At 39.1% G+C, this 22,557-nt stretch overlaps 1 protein-coding gene across 7 annotated transcripts in view; it reads left to right on the top strand.

Annotated features, from left to right (window-relative positions):
• Positions 1-22,557, top strand: part of Pdlim5 (PDZ and LIM domain 5) — a 182,599-nt gene that overhangs the window by 135,726 nt on the left and 24,316 nt on the right. For all 7 annotated transcript variants that reach the window (XM_036190204.1, XM_036190203.1, XM_036190209.1 and 4 more), the window contains one exon: positions 21,595-21,763. In XM_036190204.1, the coding sequence (XP_036046097.1) occupies positions 21,595-21,763 (169 nt within the window). The remainder of the gene's footprint in view (positions 1-21,594; positions 21,764-22,557) is intronic.

The raw sequence follows: 22,557 nt of genomic DNA, 5'->3' as shown, positions 1-22,557 counted from the left end.
ATGCCAACTGGCTGTCCATTGTAGTATTCACCAAGCATTTTTTTCTCCTTTTCCCTGAGAGCCATTGCTATGGCTCAGATCCTCATCACTGTGTGGTGACATATGTACTTTGTGTCAGAGTGGTATGTGTGTGTGTTATTTGCTGTTGATTCTGTGGAGAAGCTCCAAGTTCTTTTGCCCCTCAGTGTGCATGGAAGATTGACCCAAGGCTCACTTGCAGATGCACAAAGCCCTTGTTTGAAATGGCATGAGATATGAAATTTGCATTCCCTGATGGCCAAAGGTGTTGGTTGAACACCTTATTAGCCATTTGTACTTCTTCTCACAAACAACTCTGTTGAGTTCTAATGCCCATTTGGGGATTGGCTTATTTGGTTTCTTGATGTTTAGTTTTGGGGTTCTTTATCTTCTCTAGAAATCAGTCCTCTATTAGATATATCCTGGTAAAAGTTGTTTTCTCGTTCTGTGTAGGGGCCCATTTACTTGATTGACCATGTCCTTTATTGTACAAAATCTTTTTAATTTCATAGAGTCCCCTGTGTCATTTACTGGCCTTATTCTCTAAATAGCCAGAGTCCTATTCAGAAAGTCTTTACCTATCCCTGTATCTTTATGTACTCCCCACTTTTTCCATTCCCCAAGAGCAGTACCAGAGTTCCATGCACAAGTGTGACATGACACTAGGTTGGGCCCATCACTATTCCATACTGGTTTTGAAAGAGGCTCATGAGGCCCTACCCCTCCCTGGGAAGCTGATAACATTTAGCCGGTTGCCAGGGGTGGGCACATTATTTTGTCAATTATGTAACCATTAATTAAGTTGACCATAATCCAGTGAGTAGTCCTCCATCCACGTTCACGCTTTCAACCCTTGAAACTCCCCAAAGTATACACACATCCTCTTACCTTAAACTTTTCTCAGATTACCTACACTAATATAATGCAAGTGGTGCATAAACATTGTTACACTGTAGTGTTTAGGAAATAGGACATGAAAAAGAAGTTTGTAGATGGTTAGTACATATTTCTTTTTCTCCACAAATATTTTCGGTCCATTGTTGGCCAAACTTGTCAATATAGAAACTTCAGCATACAGGACTGGCTAATTCTGTGTTGTGATGGAAAGAGGGTAGGCCATTGCATATGATACAGACTTCTTTAAAAGAAATTAGACTGCTGTGTTATTTCTAAAAACAAAATGTTCAGATTAATACTGGCTTCTGATACTTGTGTGGCATTGACATAGCAAGACCTATTCCTCTGGGAGGAAAAAGTGATAAAGCTTAGCTATACTGAGTTATTTCCTTTTTTCAAGCCCCTGGATGATGGCAGGGACTCATCATGGTTACTTTGCATGTGCATTTAATGCCAAAAATAATTTTAAGAAAAAACATGGCTTTGATATAATTGGAAAGTGATGGGACAATGTCTTATAAAATAAAAAACACTACACTCCTAAGGTCGAAACTGAGGTGCTGACAGAAAAAACAAAAACGTAGATGATAATTATGGCAGGCCAGTAAGATTCCTGGAGGAGACACTACATTAAAGTTACCACAAGAGGGCGATAGAATCCTTTCTCCGCTGAGTCTAAAAAGAGACTAATCAAATCAGACAACAGCAACTGTAATCATGACCCATATGCTTAGTATTTAAAACATGATATTTTTGTAGAAACCATAGGTAATTTAATATGAGAAATATTATGACCTGTTAAAATATTTATCATATAACATAGAACAGTATTACCAAACAAAAATATTTTTCTGTTGTCAAATTGTAACTGGATTACATCATGACCTTTAGCTCAAATTAGAAAATACTTTTGAGATAATGCTGTTACCTTAATATGAGTACCTAAAAATAAGCATTTAATGTTTTCTTACTGATGAATGCTAATTAATTTACATTATTTTGTAGAGATTTAAAAAAAAAACATCTAATTCTCAGGCTCTCATTTTTTTTATTATATCATACCTGGAAGTATGTCATTTACAAAAGCAGAATCTACTGTTAGTATTTGGCAGTTCTATGAGCTTCCTAATGAAGATTTGAAATCCTTTGGAATGAGGCCATGGTGGTGGTCCCTGGCTTTACGGTTCACCTGTGCAAGCACCAGGTCAAAGGGTGCAGGTCTCCGGGCTCTGTGACTCACAGCATTAAAGCAGGCAACCTTGCTGCCGCCACACTAGGAACTTCATGGTTGTTTTTCTAGTTAGTTCATAGCTTTGCTCTAATGTCCAAAAAGGAAAGAAAAACAGATTTATCTTAGCCTGCTACCAAGTGAATTATTTTAAAATAATTCTAACAGTTGTCTTGGAGAGAGGATCAAAGTCACCGACTTCTGGTCTGATCACCACAGTTGATTCTGAAATCAACTGTTTAATATCTTGGAGATAGCATTTGTTTTAGCTTTATTTTTTATGGGACTTATTTGTACATGTTTATGGGGTACATTCTGATAATTTGGCACATGTATACAGTGTTTGATGATTGAATCAGTAATAGGCACTTCCATTTCTTAAAAGATTCATTACTTTATTGTGTTAGAATTTTGTGCTCTTGTGTGTAGCCAGCATGCTCCCCAAATGAAAAGAATGGTACAGAACATACCAGAGTATTTTGATGTGCTATTTTAAAATACTATTAATAATTGTCATTTTATAAACATGTTTCTTGATATAACTATGTAAGAAAATGTGGGTATGTCCACAGGCTAGTACACACAGATATGCTTTGGGTTAAATGGTGAGGAAGTGGTTTTCTTACTCTGCTTTACCATTTAAAAAATAGCTTGAAAGACTCTGATTTTAAAAATATATTTCAGTTGTGCTTTTTGTTTATTGCATTGGTAATGTCCTTAAAAATTGAATCAAAACAAAAGAAGGACTTCACTAAAAAGGTTTGTGGAAATTATCAAACCTCCTAGTGTAATCTGAGCCTGTGCTTTGCTTCTATAAGTCTCCTGAAGTTCTGTCTTTAAATCTTCAATGCTTTTCTTGTGGTGGTGTATAGCTTGTAGTACTCAGACACCTTTCAGAACCACAGTAACACTAGACCAGGACAGTGTGTATGTGGCGGCACTACAGTTTAAATTAGATTATGCATGTAGTTTAATGTCCTCCCATCGTCACTGCCGCCTCATTTAATCATTAAACTTGCAAGCCATTCACAAAAAGCTAAATATTTTAGGATGCAAAGTATTTAAAAGCTCATAGTCTGCATGAAAATATCAATACAAAAGGAGTAAGAATCCAAGTTGAGTTTTGAGTAAGTCGGCAGCAGTCTTTGTAAAATGACTTTCATGAATGACATGTAATGATCTCTTTCAAAACAGTGACCTGAATCTACAGAAGTGCATTCAAGTGTGGTTTTTTTCCCCTTGTTGTTTGTCAAAATTAAGATTTCTGTTTTTTAAAACCTATATGGAATTCACTTTTGTTTGTTTGCAAAGCTGGGAATTAAACCCAGGGTCTCACATGCTAGGCATGGGCTATAACACTGAGCTATGTCCTCTAGCCTCAATATTTATATATCTATTAATTTTTTATTCATGAAAGCTTCATATTGTATATAAATAAATGGTTAGATGAGTGTTTTAAACCTTTGTAAATTTAATAGTAAGAGTTTAAAAATATATTTCTGTGTTTTTGTAGGTGACCTAATTTTCTATGTAATGCTTTTTCTAGATTCCTAGTGAGTTATGATTACCAGATTAGGTAAACTGAACTCACTAGATGCAAATACATGTATAAAAGTATTACTGTCTTTCCAAATGTAGTAAAACACATTTTCATGACGGCACAAAGGGCCATTTTGTGTTGGAATACATTCATTAGCTTAATCAAACACAAAATGAAAATGGTTTTGCTAGAATACAAGCAGTGCCTTACTAGGCCAGGCTCCGTTGTTCGGTGAACTCAGTTGTGTGGAGGTGATGGCTCTGGTGTGGTAGGAGTTTTAGAAGGCCAGTGTTTCTGGTTTTTCAAGCAGGGTCTCATGGTATGGCTCAGGCAGACTTCAAACTGGAGATTCCTCTACTTCTGCTTCCATAGTTGCTGTGATTATAGGTTTGTAGCACTGTGCCCAGCTCTGAGGCTAACACTTTTGAGCCTACAATTTCTTTGATAAAATAAAGGTCTTAAAGTACCTTTGTGACCCTGTTTTGAACAGATGATCTGATGTATTAACGTGCTTGGGATGTAGAAGATAGGGCAAGAAGGGTTCAGATTGCACCCTTTGATCCTTTCATAACAGTGCCGATAACTTATACTGTTATGAGCCAGCAAAACAGATGTCACATAGCCTCCATGTCTGCAAATGTTTTGAGTTCCTGCTGCAGGTAGTGTGGCTTCTTGGTGGGGCCTTGGGTGAGTTTCCTCCTCGCCTCAGCTGTCTTCTGCAGCCTCCTTCTCTAGGGTTGCTCCTGTTTCTAGCTCCGTCCGTTCTTGACTCACACGCCCCCATGCCTCACACTGACTGCTCTGGTGTGAAATCCTGTGCCTGCCCTCCTCCTCCGGAAACTCTTATACTCAAGACCATTTGCCGCTTTGTACAGTTTCATTGAGCCTTCCAGCTGGCCACTTTTTCTTTGTCCTCTACAAGTTTGAGAATGTCTTTGCCGTTGTATTCATCATGTTCATTTTAACTGTTTGTATGTGTCTTCCACCACTGTTTTTATAGCCCCTGAAGAGCCCAGCCAAGGCTTACCAACCCTTGCTTTAGAGTACCTGCCCATTACGTGACAGTTCCTTTGGTAAATGTCAGTGAGTGAGTGCATAGACCAAGGTGTCTTATTTTGGAACTCTTCATGTAATTTTGGGGATACAACCTTCATTTTTTGTGTGATAGTATTCAGTCCTCCTACTGGGCTTGAAATTCCTTTAAGTGTTTCTGAACAAAGGTGAAAACAGTATCTGATAAATCAACTATTTAAAAATAACAAAGTGCTAAGAACAAGGGCATGCTAGTCTCATGAATCATTAAATTATGTTAAAGGTGGTGAACATAAGCAATACTGTAATTGGTGCTGTCTTCTTGTCCAGCAATTCAAAATATTAGCAATAATTTAACCATGACCAGATTTTCTATAGTAAGCTTTCTTGTTGGATTACCTTTGGACCCGCCAGCCAGCAAATATTGACCTAGAGACTTATTATTAATTAGGAAAGCTTGGCCTTAGCTTAGGCTTTTCCCCAACCAGCTCTTATAACTTAATTAACCCATATGTATTTAATCTACTTTTGCCACGTGGCTTGATTACCTCTTCTTCATATGGCAAGTCTGACTTGCTCCAAGTCTGCTGGTAAAAATCACTGCCTAGATTTTTCCCTCCGAGTTACTCTCTCTGTATCCAGAAATCCCACCTATTCCTCCTGCCTCACTATTGGCTGTTCAGCTTTTTATTATATCAATCGCAGCAATACATCTTCACACAGTGTACAAATATCCCACAATTTTCCTTCTCTCAAAAAAGTAAGGTATTCATTGTACCCAAGGAGCAAAGCAATGAAGTGCAGTGGGAGTGTTAAGGATATGGCCTCCCCTTACTTTGGATAGTAAATTTGAATGCAAAGCACCACTGTATTGCATTGGCAACAGATATACACAAAAAAGTTAAGTCTGATTATAGGGCCTAGGTCAGAAGACATGGAAGTCTGTGTCAGTGGAAAGGGAGTAGATAAGACTTGAAGAAAGAATACAGTTTGGAGGTGAAAAATATATTTGTTTAAGGCAAAGTTTTATTTTATTCAGGAAAAAGGTTTTAATGTTTTTGCAAACACACAAAAAACAAAAGCCTCAAGAGTTTGATTTCTTAAAGGAAGTATGTTGTTCAGGATGTTTGAAAGAAAGAGTTAATGGTGGTGGTGGTGGTGGTGGTGGTGGTGGTGGTGGTGGTGGTGGTGGTGGGATGCTGGCCAGAAGGTGCTTGGAGATATCAGTGCGGACTTGCTTCTGGAAGGAAGCTATTACAAGATCTGTAATCTGTGTATTAGCAGAGTTAGATTTGCTCTATTGGAAGATCAGTATGGCTTTAATGTGCTTAGCAGACCACACTGATTTTTTTCCATACTGAGTAAGAATGGAGTCTAGAACTCTGGGTAAGAAGTTATCTAGGTGCTCCAGCATAGAGGTGGTGATGAGGGATATCAGTCACCCTAGGCACTGGTGATAGGAATGAAGAGAGTTCTAAGGTGAACAGACCTGTGACCTTCTTAGCATCTTTACCTGACTCAGTTGCAGCTTTAACCACTTTTCCCAGGGAAAATACTGTGATACAGTCCTTATGCATCACATTTTAAAACGCTGGCAGAGTGATCATATGTAGCTTGGACAAATGAGACATTCAACCTATCTGCCATCCCACCCCATATCCAGGAATCTACTTCAATGGATGTAGTCAGCCTAGGACTTAAAATGCTACAGGGAAAATAAATGTATCTGAACTGAAAATACAAATTTTCCATGTCATCATTCCCTTAATGATATAACATAACAACTATTTGCATGGCAGCACATTAGTTACTCTAAGGATCTGAGATAGTTTAAGTATATGAGATGTGCTTAAGTCTTATTAAAGTATGATGGTTGTTACATAAGGAGCTTGTACATCTGAAGATTTTAGTATCTACAGGGGTTCTAAAACAGATCTCCCATGAACGTTGTCTTAGGATTTCTACTGCTGTGAAAAGACACCGTGACCAGGGCAACTCTTATAAAGAAAACAATTAATTGGGGTGCTTACTTACAGTTTCAGAGGTTCCGTCCATTATGATGGTGAACGTGGCGGCGTGCAGGCAGATGTAGTGCTGGAGTAGTAGCTGAGAGTCCTACATCTTGCAGGCAACCGGAAGTTGACTGAAACACTGGGTGGTATCCAGAGCACAGGAAACCTCAACACCCAACCCCACAGTGACACACTTCCTCCAACAAGGCCATATCCACTCCAACAAAGCCACACCTCCTAATAGTGCCACTTCCTATGAGATTATGGACACTAAAGGGTTATGATGGGTTGTAGCAATTGGGACTATGCCATAAACAATTGGCTGTCTGTATATTTGATTTTTAATGTAATATGCCAAGTTGCAACATATAAATCTGGATTGGATGCATCTTTCACTTCACTCAAAATAAACTTAAGGTTACCTTATGATGGCCTGATGTATGCAGCTTTTCCTTTTGCTTATGCATTTATTTCTCCTAATATACATTTCCTTCTTTCTCATTTTCAAAATCTTTGATGGGATCTGTAAGTGATACTCAATAAATGTATTAATGTTATCATTTATCTTTGATAAATACCTTAAAATTCCTTTCCCCAAATCATTGTTTGGAATTTTCATTAGGTAAAAGAGCCATTAAAAATTAAATGTTTTGTTGTTTTCCATCTTAGATTTTCTATTGCTGCACAAAACACCATGCCCAAAGCAATTTGGAAAGGAAAGGGCTTATTCAGCTTACACTTCCACATCACAGTCCCTCATTGAAGGAAGTCAGGGCAGGAAAGTGCAGGCAGGAGCTGATACAGAGGCCATGGAGGGGTGTTGCTTACTGGCTTGCTCAGCCTGCTTTCTTATAGAACCCAGGACCACCAGCCCAGGGATGGCACCACCCACAAAGGGCTGGGCTCTCCCCATCAGTCACTGATTAGGAAAATATCCTACAGGCTTGCCGATGGTCCTGTCTTATGGAGGCATTTTCTCAATTGAGGTTCCTCCTCTCAGATGACTTTAGCTTGTGTCAAGTTGACATAAAACTGTCCAGCACATTTTCTCTCACAGTAGTGTTGGGTTTGCTGAAACTTTGCAGTTGCTGTTTTCCTTAGCAGTTCTTCCATGTCAGGACAGTGTCCCCTGCACGCTTTCTTTAATTGTGGGCCCACACAGTCCCAGTTGAGCCTTGTTTATTTTCATGTCTGCTGACAGTGACAAGAAATGAATGGATTCCTTAAAAAAAAGAAAGAAAAGAAAAGCCTTTTATTATTAAATGCATCTATGCAAGTATAGCTATTCAGATGAAAACAAAAAACATCTCACTGAAAAACACTCATCACGTGTCATTTGATGTTCAGCTTTCCTAACTTCTGATATTACATACTGAAGAAACATCAATGCCCATGCTATTTTCAGTAGAGCCTTGCTATAGCCTTTCTTGGCCTCAGATCCACCTTATGCCTGCCCTTCCAGGCAATGAGAGTACAGACAGCCTGAACAACCAGCTTTCCCAACATTCCTGGTAGGTCATCATTCTTTTTATAACAGGTGACACACAGTTTTTAGTAATAATTTGCTTTTTTTTCCTTTTGGGTGTGTAAGTGTATGTGGTGCATGAGTGTGTAAGCACCCATGTGGGTGTGCTCGATATGCATGCTCCTGTGGAGGGCAGAGGTTGGTGTTGGGTGTCTTCATTTTATATTTTTGTGGCAGGGTCTCTTACTGAACCCGACGCTCACAGTTTTAACTGGATTGTGCCCCCACTTCTCCCCACTGCGGGGTGAAGCCTGATTTTCACATATGTGCCAGGCTCTTGCTCGCTGTGTTCAGAGGGAGCACTTTACTCTCTCTTTTCCATCTCCCCAGCCCGTGACTTGCTTTTCTGTCCATGATACAAAAAAGCTTTAATACGCAGCAAAAGCAAGGGATCCTAATTGATAGCGATGTGCAAGTATGAAATTCGGTGCTTTCTAAAGAATGTAAGTTGTATTTTCGGCAAGTACACTATAAATAAGCTTGTTTGTGTTATGTAATATAAAAGTGTGATCAGCTAGAAATATTTTAGGGAACAGTAAATTCGGTGTGGTCAGCTGTCAAAGGAAAAGGACAAAACGTAGTTTACAAAGTACTTAACTGACGTAAGACGTCTTACACTCTTTGTTGAAGGAGATCTCATTGTCTTATTTGAATGCAGCGGCAGCCTAGAAAGGAACAAACTGCATCATCTACAGTAAAATGGTAGATATCCTTGATCGTTAGCAGGAATCATTTTAATTGTATTTTCAGTTACGGCATCTATCTTTATCAAGTCTGCACTCTAAGTCATTACATGTACGTAGTTATCAGGCTCTGAGAAAAGTAAAGGGACTATCCAATTTACAGTATGGCGGACTGTTACTTTGACCCTCGAGAGCACATTTCCTGTGTCCCATGAGCACACCAGTGATTGCATAAGGAGGACTAGACTTTAGAGCTAGCATAGAAGGGATTCCTTTTGAGGACAGATAGAATTAGCCATGTGCCTGACAAGCGCTGAAATCTGCTTTGAGTGGCATATTCTTTGCATCTAAACTTCATGTTTGAAATTCAGATGATTTAGCTATGATTCTAGTTAATTCACCCCCTCTGTCATATGATGCCTGTGCTACAAAGTACATTTTAGAAGTAAAATACAGCTTTTTTTTTTTTTTTAACTTTATTATGGGTAGATAGAGCTTGAGAGAAATTTGATACGTTATTTTTCTCTCCAAGAAAGACTCAATTATTTATGAGATTTGATTAGATCAAAGACTGAATAGTGTTCATCTCAGTTGTAAGTGGATGTAAATTCTATCTTTATTTGAAAGCTAAAGTAGATATGGGTGAGAAAGGAAATTACGGTTGCTACAACCACCCCAAATTTCATTGTAGTCTTTGTGCTACACTAATATATCGAGATAACTAGATAACTAGATTTGCTTAGCTAAGATGGATGGATTTATTGGTTCTATTTTTAAATTTTTGTATGAGTAAGTAAACCGCTACCAGTTACATGAATTTCATCTCTTCTAATAATGTTTTATTGCCATCTGCTCTCTGCATTTTTACATCATTAAATAGTTCACTTGCCACAAACGCCTGAGGGAAGTTGTCCACTGTCAGAATTGGGGTGTGATGCAGAGAATATGCTTGCTATCTTCATATAGCAAGTTCATTTGAGTTTAAAATCATGCTTTTTGAATAAGAAACAATAACAGCAACACCATTAATTATCCCCTTTCTTTATTTATGGATGTTTGCTTTTGGGTTTTTTTTTGATGTTGAAGCTGGCCAATGTTGTGAAAGCACAGCTGTAGAAGCCCTTTTTTCTTCCCATTTTCATTTCATGCTAGTATATTAATCTTTTTATAAGAGAAAATACCTAGGTTCAGTCATAAATGCATTTCTTAAAGAGTTGCTACTCTTATTATTCACACATGTGGTTCAAGTGTCCTTGATCACATCTGGCCTAAAGTTTCATTGACGTGTAGCCATGCTCACTTCTTTACATATCATCCATAGCTATTTTTCAGCTTCAGTGGCATAGTTGAATATTTACTGTGTTGGTTGCAGTTTTATTTCTGTGAAGAGACACCATGACCATGGCAGCTCTTTAATTGGGGCTACCTTGCAGTTCAGAGGTTTAGTTCATGATCATGGCAGGAAGTGTGGCAGCGTGAAGGCAAACAAGGTGCTGCAGAGGTAGCTGAGAGTTCTACATCCATCTCAGCAGGCATTGGGAAGAGAGAGACACTGGGCCTGGCTTGAGCATCTGAAACCTCAAAGCCCACCCCAGTGACACACTTCCGCTGACAAGCCACACCTACAGGTGCCACTCCCTGTGAGCCTCAGGGGGCCATTTCCATTCAATCCGCCACACTTGCAAGAGTCAAAAAGTCACACTTCATAATTCTTTACAGAAAAACCTCAACTCTGGATTCAAACCATATGTACGAGAAAAATGCTATGCTTCCTAATTCTGCTCAGCAAATACAAACTTAACTGGGGAGCCAGAAGCACCTTTTGCAGTACCATCTCTATTTCACATGTGATTAGTTATTTGCTCATCAGTATCAACCTCCAGAAGATGATTGGAGGCAGGGGCTTATCTCTGGGTATATCATTTAAGTAGAGTTCTTGGTATAGATATTGTGTCTGGCCTCTAGGTGGTGGTTGAATGAGTGGATGAGTTCATCATGCGAAGTCTCTTGTCAGAGTTCAGCACCTGAGATTTGGGAGCCATTGTGTACACTCTGTAATGTAGTCAACAGTTTGTTTACATGGTTTTTGTTTTATTTGTGATAGTTATTTATTTTGTGGTAGTTATTGTCTTCCAGATTAGGAAACTGAGCCCAAGTGATGGCTTTTCTACAGCTTAGTAAACAGTATCATTTAGCATGATGAAATCTTGTATTTTCTTTTCTTTCTGTATCAATCCTTCTTTATTTGCCTAATGAGGATGCTGTGTATATGGGTAACGTGAGTCCTTCTTCTCTCCCTTTTCAGATTAGGTGGGGTTTTGTTGTTGTTGTTGAGAAAATGGTAAAATTATTTTTATCACATCTTTGGAAATAATGAAATATTCTTAATATATATACTTACATGTTTTCTTATCTAAATATGAACCAAATTCTACAATTATTTTTATAGTCATTTGAAACCAAGTCTTATGTAGTCCAGTGTGTCTCAAACTGTGTAGCTAAAGTTAACCTTGAACTCATGATCCTCTTTCTTCAGGCTCCCAAATGGTAGGATTGTAGGAGAGAATCACCATAGCTAATGTGTTTGTGTGTGTGTGTGTGTGTGTGTGTATGTGTGTGTGTGTGTACATGTTTGTATATGTTGGGGATAGAGATCAATGTCATGTCTTCCTCAATAGCTTTCCATGGTTTTTTTTTTTTTTTTTTTTTTTTTTTTTGAGACTATGTGTATTGGTCAGGGTTCTCTAGAGGAACAGAACTTACAGAATGTATGTGTGTGTGTGTGTGTGTGTGTGTGTGTGTGTGTGTGTGTGTGTGTGTGTGATTTCTTAAAATGGCTTATAGGTTGTGTTTCAACTAGTCCAACAATGGCTACCTACAAACAAAAGGTCCAAGAATCCAGTAGTCGTTCCATCCACTAGGCTGAATGTCTCAATTGGTCTTCAGTATTGTCCAGAATCCCAAAGAAGTAGGATATAATAATAGTGAAGGAATAGATTTGTTAGCAAGAGTGAGAGCAAGCAAGCAAGCAAGCAAGCAGGCAGAGAGAGAGAGAGAGAGAGAGAGAGAGAGAGAGAGAGAGAGAGAGAACACGAACTTTTTTCTTCCATATCCATTATATAGGCTGCCACCAGAAGGTATGGTCCAGATTAAAGGTGGATCTTCCCACCACAGAAGACATAGATTAAGTGAGTCTTCCCACTTTAAATAATTTAATCGGGCTGACCAACCCAGCTACCACCCAGACCCAGAACCAAAGCTATGAATTGGCCCACCCCACACCCACCCCATGTATGAGTTGCTAAAGCACATGAAGGGTCCAGTCCTGCAGACCCAAAGCTGCAGGATCTCCACAACACAGCACAACAGCATAATATTCAAGACGGGTCCCACTGAGGGCCCAGTATCGATAGTGTGGCAGAAATCAGAGGCCCTGAACCAGACCAATGACTCACTGTAATGAACACATGCAAGTAAAGATGTATGGACTAAAGCGTATGTTGTGTGACTCACTGTGTTACACTACAGCTTCCATGACAAGATTTTTCTTTTTTCTTTCTTCCTTATTTCTTCTCTTTTAAATTTTATTTTGTTTTATCTTTCAGGGGAGGTTACAAGGGCAGAGGGCAGATGGGAAGAAATGAGGAGATGAGTGTGATTGAAATACATGATGTGAATCAATAAAAAGTTAAATTAGGAAAGAAGAAAAGAAAGGGTCCCTTACTGGTATACCAATTAGGTTTTAGTTAATTCCAGATGTAGTCAAGTTGGCAGCTAAGAATAGCCACCACACAGGTCTCCTCACAGGTTATCTAGACTGGCTAGCCAGCAAGCTCTAGGGATTGTCTTTACTTCACCGGGGTTAGGATTATAGGTATTTGTCACCATGCCTGGCTCTTACGTGGGTGCAGGCATCCAAACTCCAGTTCTCATGCTTGTATGACAAGCACTTTGCCAACTGAGCTGTCTCCCCAGCCCTCAGCTCAGTTTAACCATCCTTTTTAATATTCTTGAGGCTATGGGTTACACTTCAATTTCCTTTTTTTTTTTTTTTTTTTTTTTTGGGACAGGGTTTCTCTGTGTAGCTTTTCGCCCTTCCTGGAATTCACTTGGTAGCCCAGGCTGGCCTACATCCGCCTGGCTCTGCCTCCCAAGTACTAGGATTAAAGGCATGCGCCACCACTGCCCAGCCAATTTCTCCTTTTAAGATGTTTGTGCTGGTAAGATGGCTTAGCAGTTAAAGGTGTGGAACACACACAAACATACAGACCCATGCTAAATAAGTTTTTTAGATTTTAAAAAATAGATATTTTATCCTTTTTTGTTTCTTTTCCTTTGCTCTTGTTCTTTTTCTTTTTGATGAATAACACTAGCTTCGCACGAGCATGAACTTGTCTTCCCACCATATGTCTCACATCACAATGTAAATGAATGAAATTATTCAGAAAACACTGTGAGAATATTGTGAGAAATGAATTATTTGTTGACTTTAATTAATGGTGGTAAACCGTCTGTGTTGACAGCTTGTGTGTTTTTTTAATCTGCTGTGTAATTGTAACTGTGACCCAAAGAAAATTTTTGTATAAGCTCAATAGAGAGAAAAAGGCAAATCTGTGTACTGACTAATATTTGGCGGCATGCAATATAAAAAAATTAACAGGGTATACCTAATCCAATCCTGTATTCACTTTAATTAAGACATTCTAGATCCAGTGTAATCTGGGTTCTTCGAGTTGAAAGGACGGCGCTAATGGAAGCATGCACCTGTCCTCGTGAAGCCGAGGCTACTTGATACTTAGCCATCTCTGCACCTGTCCCCTTCTTCATGGCATACGTGCCAGCATTCTCCGCTGCTTACATAGATGGTAATAGCTGAATCTGTCCAATTTAGCTCTAATTATTGAATTAAGCAAGTCCTTTATTCCATTTAATAAAAATTGCACAAACCTCAGAGTGTCCTCTGATCTTAGATCTTGGTTTTAACTTTTTCCATTTTTGATGGATATGATTTCACGCCTGGATTATGAAAAGTAGACTGTTGTTTATGCTTTCAGCATAAAGAGCTTAATAGAAAAAAGTGCACAGACCCTGTGCATTTTCTCTTGGCCATCATCTGTTTAAGATGGTTGGAGAAGGGGCAGAGAATTAAGACTCACTGTCCACAGTTATATGCATGTGTGTTGCCATACTGCTACTCAAGTTTTCCTGTGTTAAAATTTCTACCATCCGTTTGAGAACACACTCCACTGTTGAATTACAAGTCTTTATCTCCCCAAGAGTGGCAGAGTGTCACATTAGTAAGGACCAGTTATTTATACAAGCCCCAGTGTTTCTAATAAAATCAGAGCTTGCCATTCAAAAGTTGTTTTTCACATCATAACTCATATCTGACTTCTGTTTTGTTGGAGCAGTGGACACTTGTCATTTTTTCTTTCTGGAAACATTCGTATTCATTAACATTTTCAGCCTCTTTCTTCTGACAATGAAAGTAAAATATTACATGATTTTTATAAGGAATCACAGTTTTATGGTTATTTCTGTGTTAATTAGCATAATTTTATTTTGCTTATTTATTCATAGGCATACAGACACAAATGTGTATTTCTATTGAATGTTTTTTAAACATAAGATATCAAGCCTTACATGCATATGCTTTATTTAAAGAATTTTGCCTCTATTAGCTTTAATGACTTAAAGAATAGTTAGCCATGTTTAAAGAAAGAAAAAAATATCATTGTGGAATATAAAATAGCCTATTACAGAATATACTAATGTCATAATATAATCTAAACTGTTAGAGGCTCTAGGATAAGTTTGTTGTATTTTGAATGATAATTTTACAAGCAAAAAGGGGAAAATAGTGCTTTAATACATTTTTCCTAAATTATCCAAGTACGCTCATTTTGATCTTTGTTGCTGTAATAAAGCACTCTAACCAGAAGCAATTTGTGGAGGAAAGGGTTTATTTGGCTTAGACTTCCAGGTCATAGTCCATCATTGAGAGAAGTTGGAATAGGAACTAAACAGAAACTGTAGACAAAGGCTTCTTGCTGGCTTGTCCTCTTGCTTTCTCTCTGGCTCTGTACCCTAATTTAGCTCAGGGCCGCCTGGCTATGTATGGTGCCACCCACAGTGGGCTGGTCCCTTCTACCTCAGTCATCAGTCAAGACTCCCTCATTGACATGGCCATAGGTCAACTTGATCTGGCCAGTCCTCAGCTGAGACGTCTTCAGATAACTCTAGTCTGTATCACCTTGACAGCTGAAGCTAACTAGGACATCATACTAAGGAAGAAAAATTAAAATAGTAGAGAGTAATCATCTTGATTATGATTGGTCTCTCCTAAGCTGATCAAGGAGTTAGTACTTCCACATTTCTGTCATGCGTGGGCATTGCATTTGCCTTCTTCATGTAGTGAGTCAAAGCAGTCACTAGCAAAGAACATGGCATATAATTGCTTCATTATATGTATTTAAATGAATGCATTCATAGAGACAAAGACTTTGGAGTAGGTGTCATTTAAGGATTCCCACCTTCTCCTTTATTGGCTTCTGTGGTATATTCTCCTAGATTTCCTCCTACAAGTCTGCCTTTAAGGTTCTTACACTGCTCGTTTTCTGTCCAAGGAACACCTCTAGTTTCTACTTTCACTGCATATAGTTCAGTTCTGTAACTCAAATGTGAATATGCTGGCTACTCCTTAGTCATTCTTACAGCATTAGATATTGGTTCTGAGTTCACGTACTCAGTATTCTGACTGTATTGAGATGAATGACAACAAAAGTTTTTTGTTTTTTTGTTTGTTTGTTTGTTAAGGTCTCACCCATTGCGGACCAAGACCGTGCATGCTGTCATCTATTGTGTATCCATCCTTAGTGTTGTGTCTGCTCATTAGGCTTTTTGTGTATGCTCCCCATGCTAGTTTGCTCTTTTATTGCTGTGGTAAGCACCATGACCACAGCAATTTTGAGAGGAGAAAAGAGTTCATTTCATCCTATATAGCCTACCATGAAGGGAAATTAAGGCAGGAACTCAAGGTAGTAATCTGGTTGCAGGAACTGAATCCACTCCGTGGATTACTTAGCTTGCTTTCTTATACAACCCAGAAGCACTTGCCCAGTGGTGGCACCTTCAGTGGCCTGGATGCTCTCACATCAATTACTAATCAAGGAAATGCCCCACAGATGTGATAGAAGACAGTCTAATGGCAAGCCCTCAGCTGTGATTCCTGTTCTCCGTTATGTCTAGGATTGTGTCAAGTTGACAAAAACTACCCAACATACTTGCTAAATGATTGAATAGCTAATTGATAAACTTACTCTTTCCAACTCCTAGTACTTACTCCAGGTGTTAATCAGCTTTCTGTTGGTGAAAAAATACACAAGATAATAATCAACATTAAAAGATTAAAGGTTTATTTTCCTTACTATTTTTAAGATTTGTAAAAAATAAATTAGTTATTTGACAACTTGGACAAATGTGCTTGATACATACTGTCAACTCTCACACACCCCTACCCTCTCCCAACCCCCTACAATCTCTTCCCTACAGGTTCACATCTGTTTGTCTTGTTTGTGACCTACTGAGTTTAACCAGGGCTGTCCAAGTGGCCATGGTTTGGAGCTCTACACTGTAGTTTGGTAGGCTCAGCAGTAGGTTAGGTGTACAACTGGAGACAATGAGTCCTCCCCTCTTAGACACTGGAAAGAGCCAATAGTTCAGTGGTTAGTCCACTGCCTGGTACATAGAGTCTTTGAGTGTAGACTTTTTTGCAGTAAAGGAAAAAACCTGATACTGGTGCACTTAAACTTGCTTATCAGTGGAGAGGACCTTGGTGGAATTTGAGTTGTAAATCACAAGAGTCCTGTGAGCTCCTTCTACTACCATAACCAGTTGTTGACAGGACCTGTCTTACATAGGCCCGGTGCAGGTAACTACAGCTGTGAAGTCATAATTGCAGATGGCTATATGGAGTCTAGAGACTGGCATTTCACACTTCCTCACTGTGTTTCCATTTCTTACCCACTTCCACAGAGTTTTCCAAGCCTTGAGGTCTTCTCCATGTAAATGTGTAGTTTAGAGCTGAGTTCTCAGCTGTCACTTATTCTTATCTTCTTGGGCACTGTCAAGTCACTGTAAAGAGATGCCTCTCTGATTAAAGCTTAGGGGTTTTGTCTATGAGTACAAACATATATTTAGAAGGCAGCTTGATAATGTGAATTTAGTTTCCCCACTTAGGGATGGATTCACCATGCCTATTATTAGCTAGGCTTGTGGTACCAGGCATGGTTCTCTGTGGAGCAGGCCTCACATCCCATCAGAGGGTAGCTGCACAGGTTTCAGTCCATTGTCCTTTTCTGCTTGTGAATCTGTGATGAAGTATCATCATGGCAGGATCACATGGCAGAGGAAGCCCATTCACCTAACAGCCAACATCATGATATCATGCCCCCGAGAAACAACTATTAGGCTCCACCTTATGAAAGGGTCCACCACCATCTCATAGCACCTTGGATGGGGACACAAAGCCACATTACTTGTGCCTTTGAGAAACATTTCATACCTACGCTGCATCCTGCTTTAACAAAATCGATTATTTACTAGTCTATAACCTTCTATAAACTTCAAAATGCAGAAATAGTTCATGTTCATACTGCTAAACCCAGCACAATGCTCAATGCTGAGTAGTTCATGAACCAGTTGCTTAATTTCGTGGCCTTGGGCAGTCACTGTCCTTTTCTGTCTCTGCATTCTTGATCTTTTGAGTGCTAACAATCATGCTGTTGTAATGGTGAAACAAGTCTGTTCTTCTCTATTTCCTTTAACCTTTCAACATACACAAAAGTGCATAGATATGTAAGTGGTTTTGTGTGTAGGGTTTTGTGGATGTGTGTGTGTGTGTGTGTGTGTGTGTGTGTGTGTGTGTGTGTGTAAGAGTGTGTATGGTAAGGAATGGAGAGATGTAAGAAGACACAGATTACAAGAGATACATCATGACAAATATTTTTAAAACTATCAGTTCAACTACTTTTCATTCTGTGTATTTTACTTGATTGATTTAACAAATCCTTTTTTATATGCTGAGACCCATCTAGTATACTGATAAATTATTTAATACCAGTTTAACTTATTTGATGTTAATCTCTGTAAATACTAAGTGTTGAAAAGCAAAAGGAAAGGTCAAATATGGATCTGTGTTATTTTTAACCCTTAAAAAACTAAGGTAGCAATTTTAGTTAACGAAGGGGACATTCTCATGGTTTAGTGAGTAGCTAAGGGTTTTGCTGAAATATGTTTATTGCAAAAGGAAAACATTTCAAACAAGATTCTACCAAGATAGAAATTCTCCAAAAAGAATCCAAATTTAATGAAACTTGTTCAGGATTAAGGTTGAAGAAGAAATCTAATGTAAATGTTATAGATATGTTAATTGTCATCAAGATGGATCACCTTTACAGATGGTTCAATACATGTGAAGCATTTGGTCTCCATGGCAGTCTGTTTTTCTGAGGTGGTGCAGGAATCCTCATGGGAACAGGGCTCACTTTCCATTGTTTCGTTCACCCGGTGCCTCGTGTTCTTGCACCTCATTTTGCCAAGTGACTTGAGCCACAGGGTAGCACTTTGTTGTTCAGATGTTAGCTGTCCATGTACTAGAGAAACATGAGACCCAGTCTGAGGAAATAGTATTTTATCCATATTGTAAGTAAGTCTGCTTGGAACTGCTCAGGGCTCAGTTGTTAGCAGGGACTACATAGCTTTGTGTGCTGGCCAGGGTGCTAGCATGCAGCAGCAAGCAGGTGTGTGTGAGAATTTCCTTCACATCCCAGGTGGTGTACATGAGACAAAGAGAAAGCAAAAGGACTGGAGCTGTCTTATTTGTATTTATGATCCAGCCACATGTTTTGTGATTAAAAATGCTTCTCATATAAATAAGTTAATTCCTCATGTGCCTTCTTGAGGCCTGTGCCAGATGGATTATGTCCCACAGTGACTGAGAATTTTTGTACTCATTTATTGCTATAAAATGTCCGGATGACTCAGTACTTTAGGGCTTATGCATAGATAATGTGCTACGGTAGATGAAAGGGTTTCATTCTCTTTGAGGTCTGATTTCCAGATTTTCCAATTAGTAAGTTTCCCATTTGAAACCCTAACCCTAATCCACCCTTAAGAAATAGCTGTCTGTATAGTCTGAGGGCAGAAACAGCAAAGTGAGCTGTGGTCTTCTCGTCCCGGTTTGTCTTTCACTTTCTGTCGTAAGGCTGCGATTTTCTAGTGGAAGAGACAGAGTGGATACATTGTACCCATTTTGAGAACTAATTGACTCGGAGAAGAGAAGATGTGAACAGGAGTTTGATAAATATATGTGAATTATCCAGGCAAAGTGTGATAGATGTTAAAAGAGAAAGAGTGCATGCACTTCTACCATAGTAGTCAGCAGAGACTTTGGAGAAGAAAGCAAAATGTGTGTGATCTTACAGAATAGGGTAAGGGTAGGAAAGGAAGCTGCACTTACTGGACATTTCATTGGCTGAAGGTTACAGAGGTGGTGTCAGCATGGCTTTCTAAAAGGCACCCTGAGCAAAGTGTGTGTGTGTGTGTGTGTGTGTGTGTGTGTGTGTGTGTGTGTGTGTGTGTGTGCACGCGAGCATGTGTCACAAGAAATGGGGAAATGGAAGAAGTCACAGATTGCAGCTGGAATAGTGATGAAACTTGTCTAGACTTAAGGAATTCAAAACCGGAATTCAAATGATAGGGTGCAGTGTGGAGTGGGGAGGTGACTTGAAAACACTTACTATGGAGTAGTTACTAGAGTCTGAACATGAAGCATTAGGGACGTGGGAGGCAGAATGCTTGCCATCTGTGCCTGCCTACATGGGAGATTTTAAAAAGGGAGGTTCTCAGGAAAAGCTGTCATGTGCCCAAGAGGAGACCCATTTGCATGCTTTAAATATAAAGACTTCCAGATTGAGCATGGAAAATGCTTCCAAGTGTTTGCGGAGATAGCAAACCGTTGCATAGAAACTGAAGAGTTGTAGAGGCGAGGGTAGGGTTGTTCTGTGAGAGTAAACGAAGTACCAAGAAGGTACTCGAAGTAGATATGGCAGGAATGTCCTTGCCCATTTGTTTAAGAGAATATGTAAGCCAAAGAGAGTGAGGCTCCCTAGTGTTGAAAGCTCGTTTTTCACAGAGTGAGCACCACATGCAGTACTGTTGAAATTCAGCGCTTTGTGATCTGTAATTGCAAATCCTTCCAAACTGGTTTTATTCCAATGAAGGAAAAACATCCTAATAGCCACCTTAATTAATTTTACACAATTCTAATACACCTTTAATAGATGTTGTCCACTTGTGTGGGCATAGAAGAATATATGTATCCCACAGTGTTGGTTTTGTGTTGTATGTGTATACTTTTCATTTAAGTTGTTCCCTTTAAACCATTTAAATGTGTGAATTTTCTAGCCCGTTAGATTTGAATTATTTGTGGATAAAGAGAAGCCCTCTCTGCTGGTTTCAGACCTCTTTGTGCTTACTTACTAATGTATTGATTGTATTGATTGATTTATTCATTCATTTCAGAGTTTGTATTTGTTGAAGAATAGGATTAAGAGATCTTGGGAACATGCTATGTTGAAGAAGAAAATACACAGAAGTAATAGTAGAATAATTAAGGCTTTCATGAAAGTTATGGGAACCTAGGAGACAAATATTTGATCTCTGTTATGCGGAAGGAACCCTGGTAGATGTGGGTCAGGACGAGGGTCTAAAATAGTTCACAGAGGAATTGAGCCTTAAATCATATGTTGGGATGCGAGCAAGGGGAAGGGAGCAAGGACAACTGTGCATAGAGATCCTAGGTGCAAGTAAAAGTGAGGCATCTTAGATTGGCTGTGGCACTAAGTGAAGGCAGAGTGGGGGAAAGTGACATTGAGGAGGATGTCACTAGAAGGACTTGTGTACAGTGCAGAGAGACATGTACTACATTCACTGGTCAGAGAGCAGGGAGACACCTGAACCACTTTACAGAACTGTGGTTTGCCAGCATTACAATATTCAGTGGTCAATGGGAAAAGGACTATAAGGAAGAAAGGCATCTTGGCAGCTCCTCCAGAAAGAAAACATCCGGGACCTCAATAGGAAGCATTGAGGAATGGAGAAGGGGAGACCAAACCGGCCAAATCTGGACCTGTTCTGACCAGAGCTGCTCAGGAAGGATTAGGGATGATACTGAGTAACTAGCTGGCATGCCTGGTAACTGATGATGGGATTATTTTGAGAAATACAAACTGGAAGAGAATAGAGTGAGTGAGCTCTTTATCTCCAACACACTGAAGTTTCTTGTCTGCCTGTGATACATTTAGAACAAAGTTTAATTAGTTCAGGTGAACAAAGATAACTAGATGGAAATATGTCACCCATGATGGTCACCTAACCATATCTCCTGGGAAAGTAGGAAAGGAGTGGGTTCACACCATGGTTGTCACTCATATTTTGTGCTAATCCTTGGGTTTATATTCTCTGTTCACGTATTTAACTACAGGACAGTGCTTGGGTCATAACTTTACCACAGTGTCAATAGATAAACAGTATTTGTTATTAGGAAAAGTTCATATTTGGCTTGTTCACATTCTGATTCTCTTGCATTTCACTTCTAGCACCTTCTACTGGAAGAATTACAAACAATGCAACTTCTTCAGGTACAGGGGTACCTGCGGACTCAGCTGTGGGGCCGCCAAGTGACCAAGACACACTGGTGCAGAGAGCCGAGCACATTCCAGCCGGGAAGCGAACTCCCATGTGTGCTCACTGCAATCAAGTCATCAGGTCAGCCAGTTTTGACGTTTCCTTCAGAATACTTACTACTAATGTGGTTGTTTTTTATTGTTCTGTAATGGGTATAATTTTATTAGTAAAAATATTTTGCTACAACTCTGTGATAGGATTAAAGTGTAAAACCATATCAATTTTAATAGAAAGTAACCCCAGGCTCCCTGAAAATAAAACTAAAATATTGATTGTATCAGTTACTCATTTCTACCAGATCTTGAAAAATAGTCATTAATATAGTAGCCCTTCAGAAATATTAAAGTTGTAAGGCTTGAAGGGAGCCTGACATCATTTATCTCAACCTTATTATTTTACAAATTATATAAATGAAGACTTTCATTTACTTGAAAAACAACTTGTAACATAAAAGAAGGAACTTTGAGCCCTGGAGAAAAGATTAGATTTTAAATACAGAAGCAGTGACCGTAGACCTTTGTTTATCCCTTCACAAGTGCCTTAAGTATTAGAATGGGTTAGTACCAGCATCTTTCAAGTATTTCCTTCCAAATCTGTTTTATTGTCTCTTAAATTCCAAAAAGGGGGAAATGCCCAGAGATCTTGTAATTGCATTGTACTGGAGCTTATTAAATCTCAGCATCCTTATGAGTGGCTTTTAAAATGTTATGAGGTGTGCATGTGAATGCTGGTTGCAGACATCTCACCAGAAAGACCCTGGTGCCTCTTTGTGAGTTGCCTTGTTGGCAGTAAAAGTAGTTGCTTGAAATTATTGCTTACATTCTCTTCTTTTTAAACTGTCCTATTTTAAAACAGTTGAAACAACGGGGCCTATA

Source organism: Onychomys torridus, chromosome 6 (genome assembly GCF_903995425.1).
Source record: "Onychomys torridus chromosome 6, mOncTor1.1, whole genome shotgun sequence".
NCBI classification, from domain to species: Eukaryota; Metazoa; Chordata; class Mammalia; order Rodentia; family Cricetidae; genus Onychomys; species Onychomys torridus.
The sequence above is the reverse complement of the archived record's forward strand: the minus strand, read 5'-3'. Positions and strand labels throughout refer to the sequence as shown.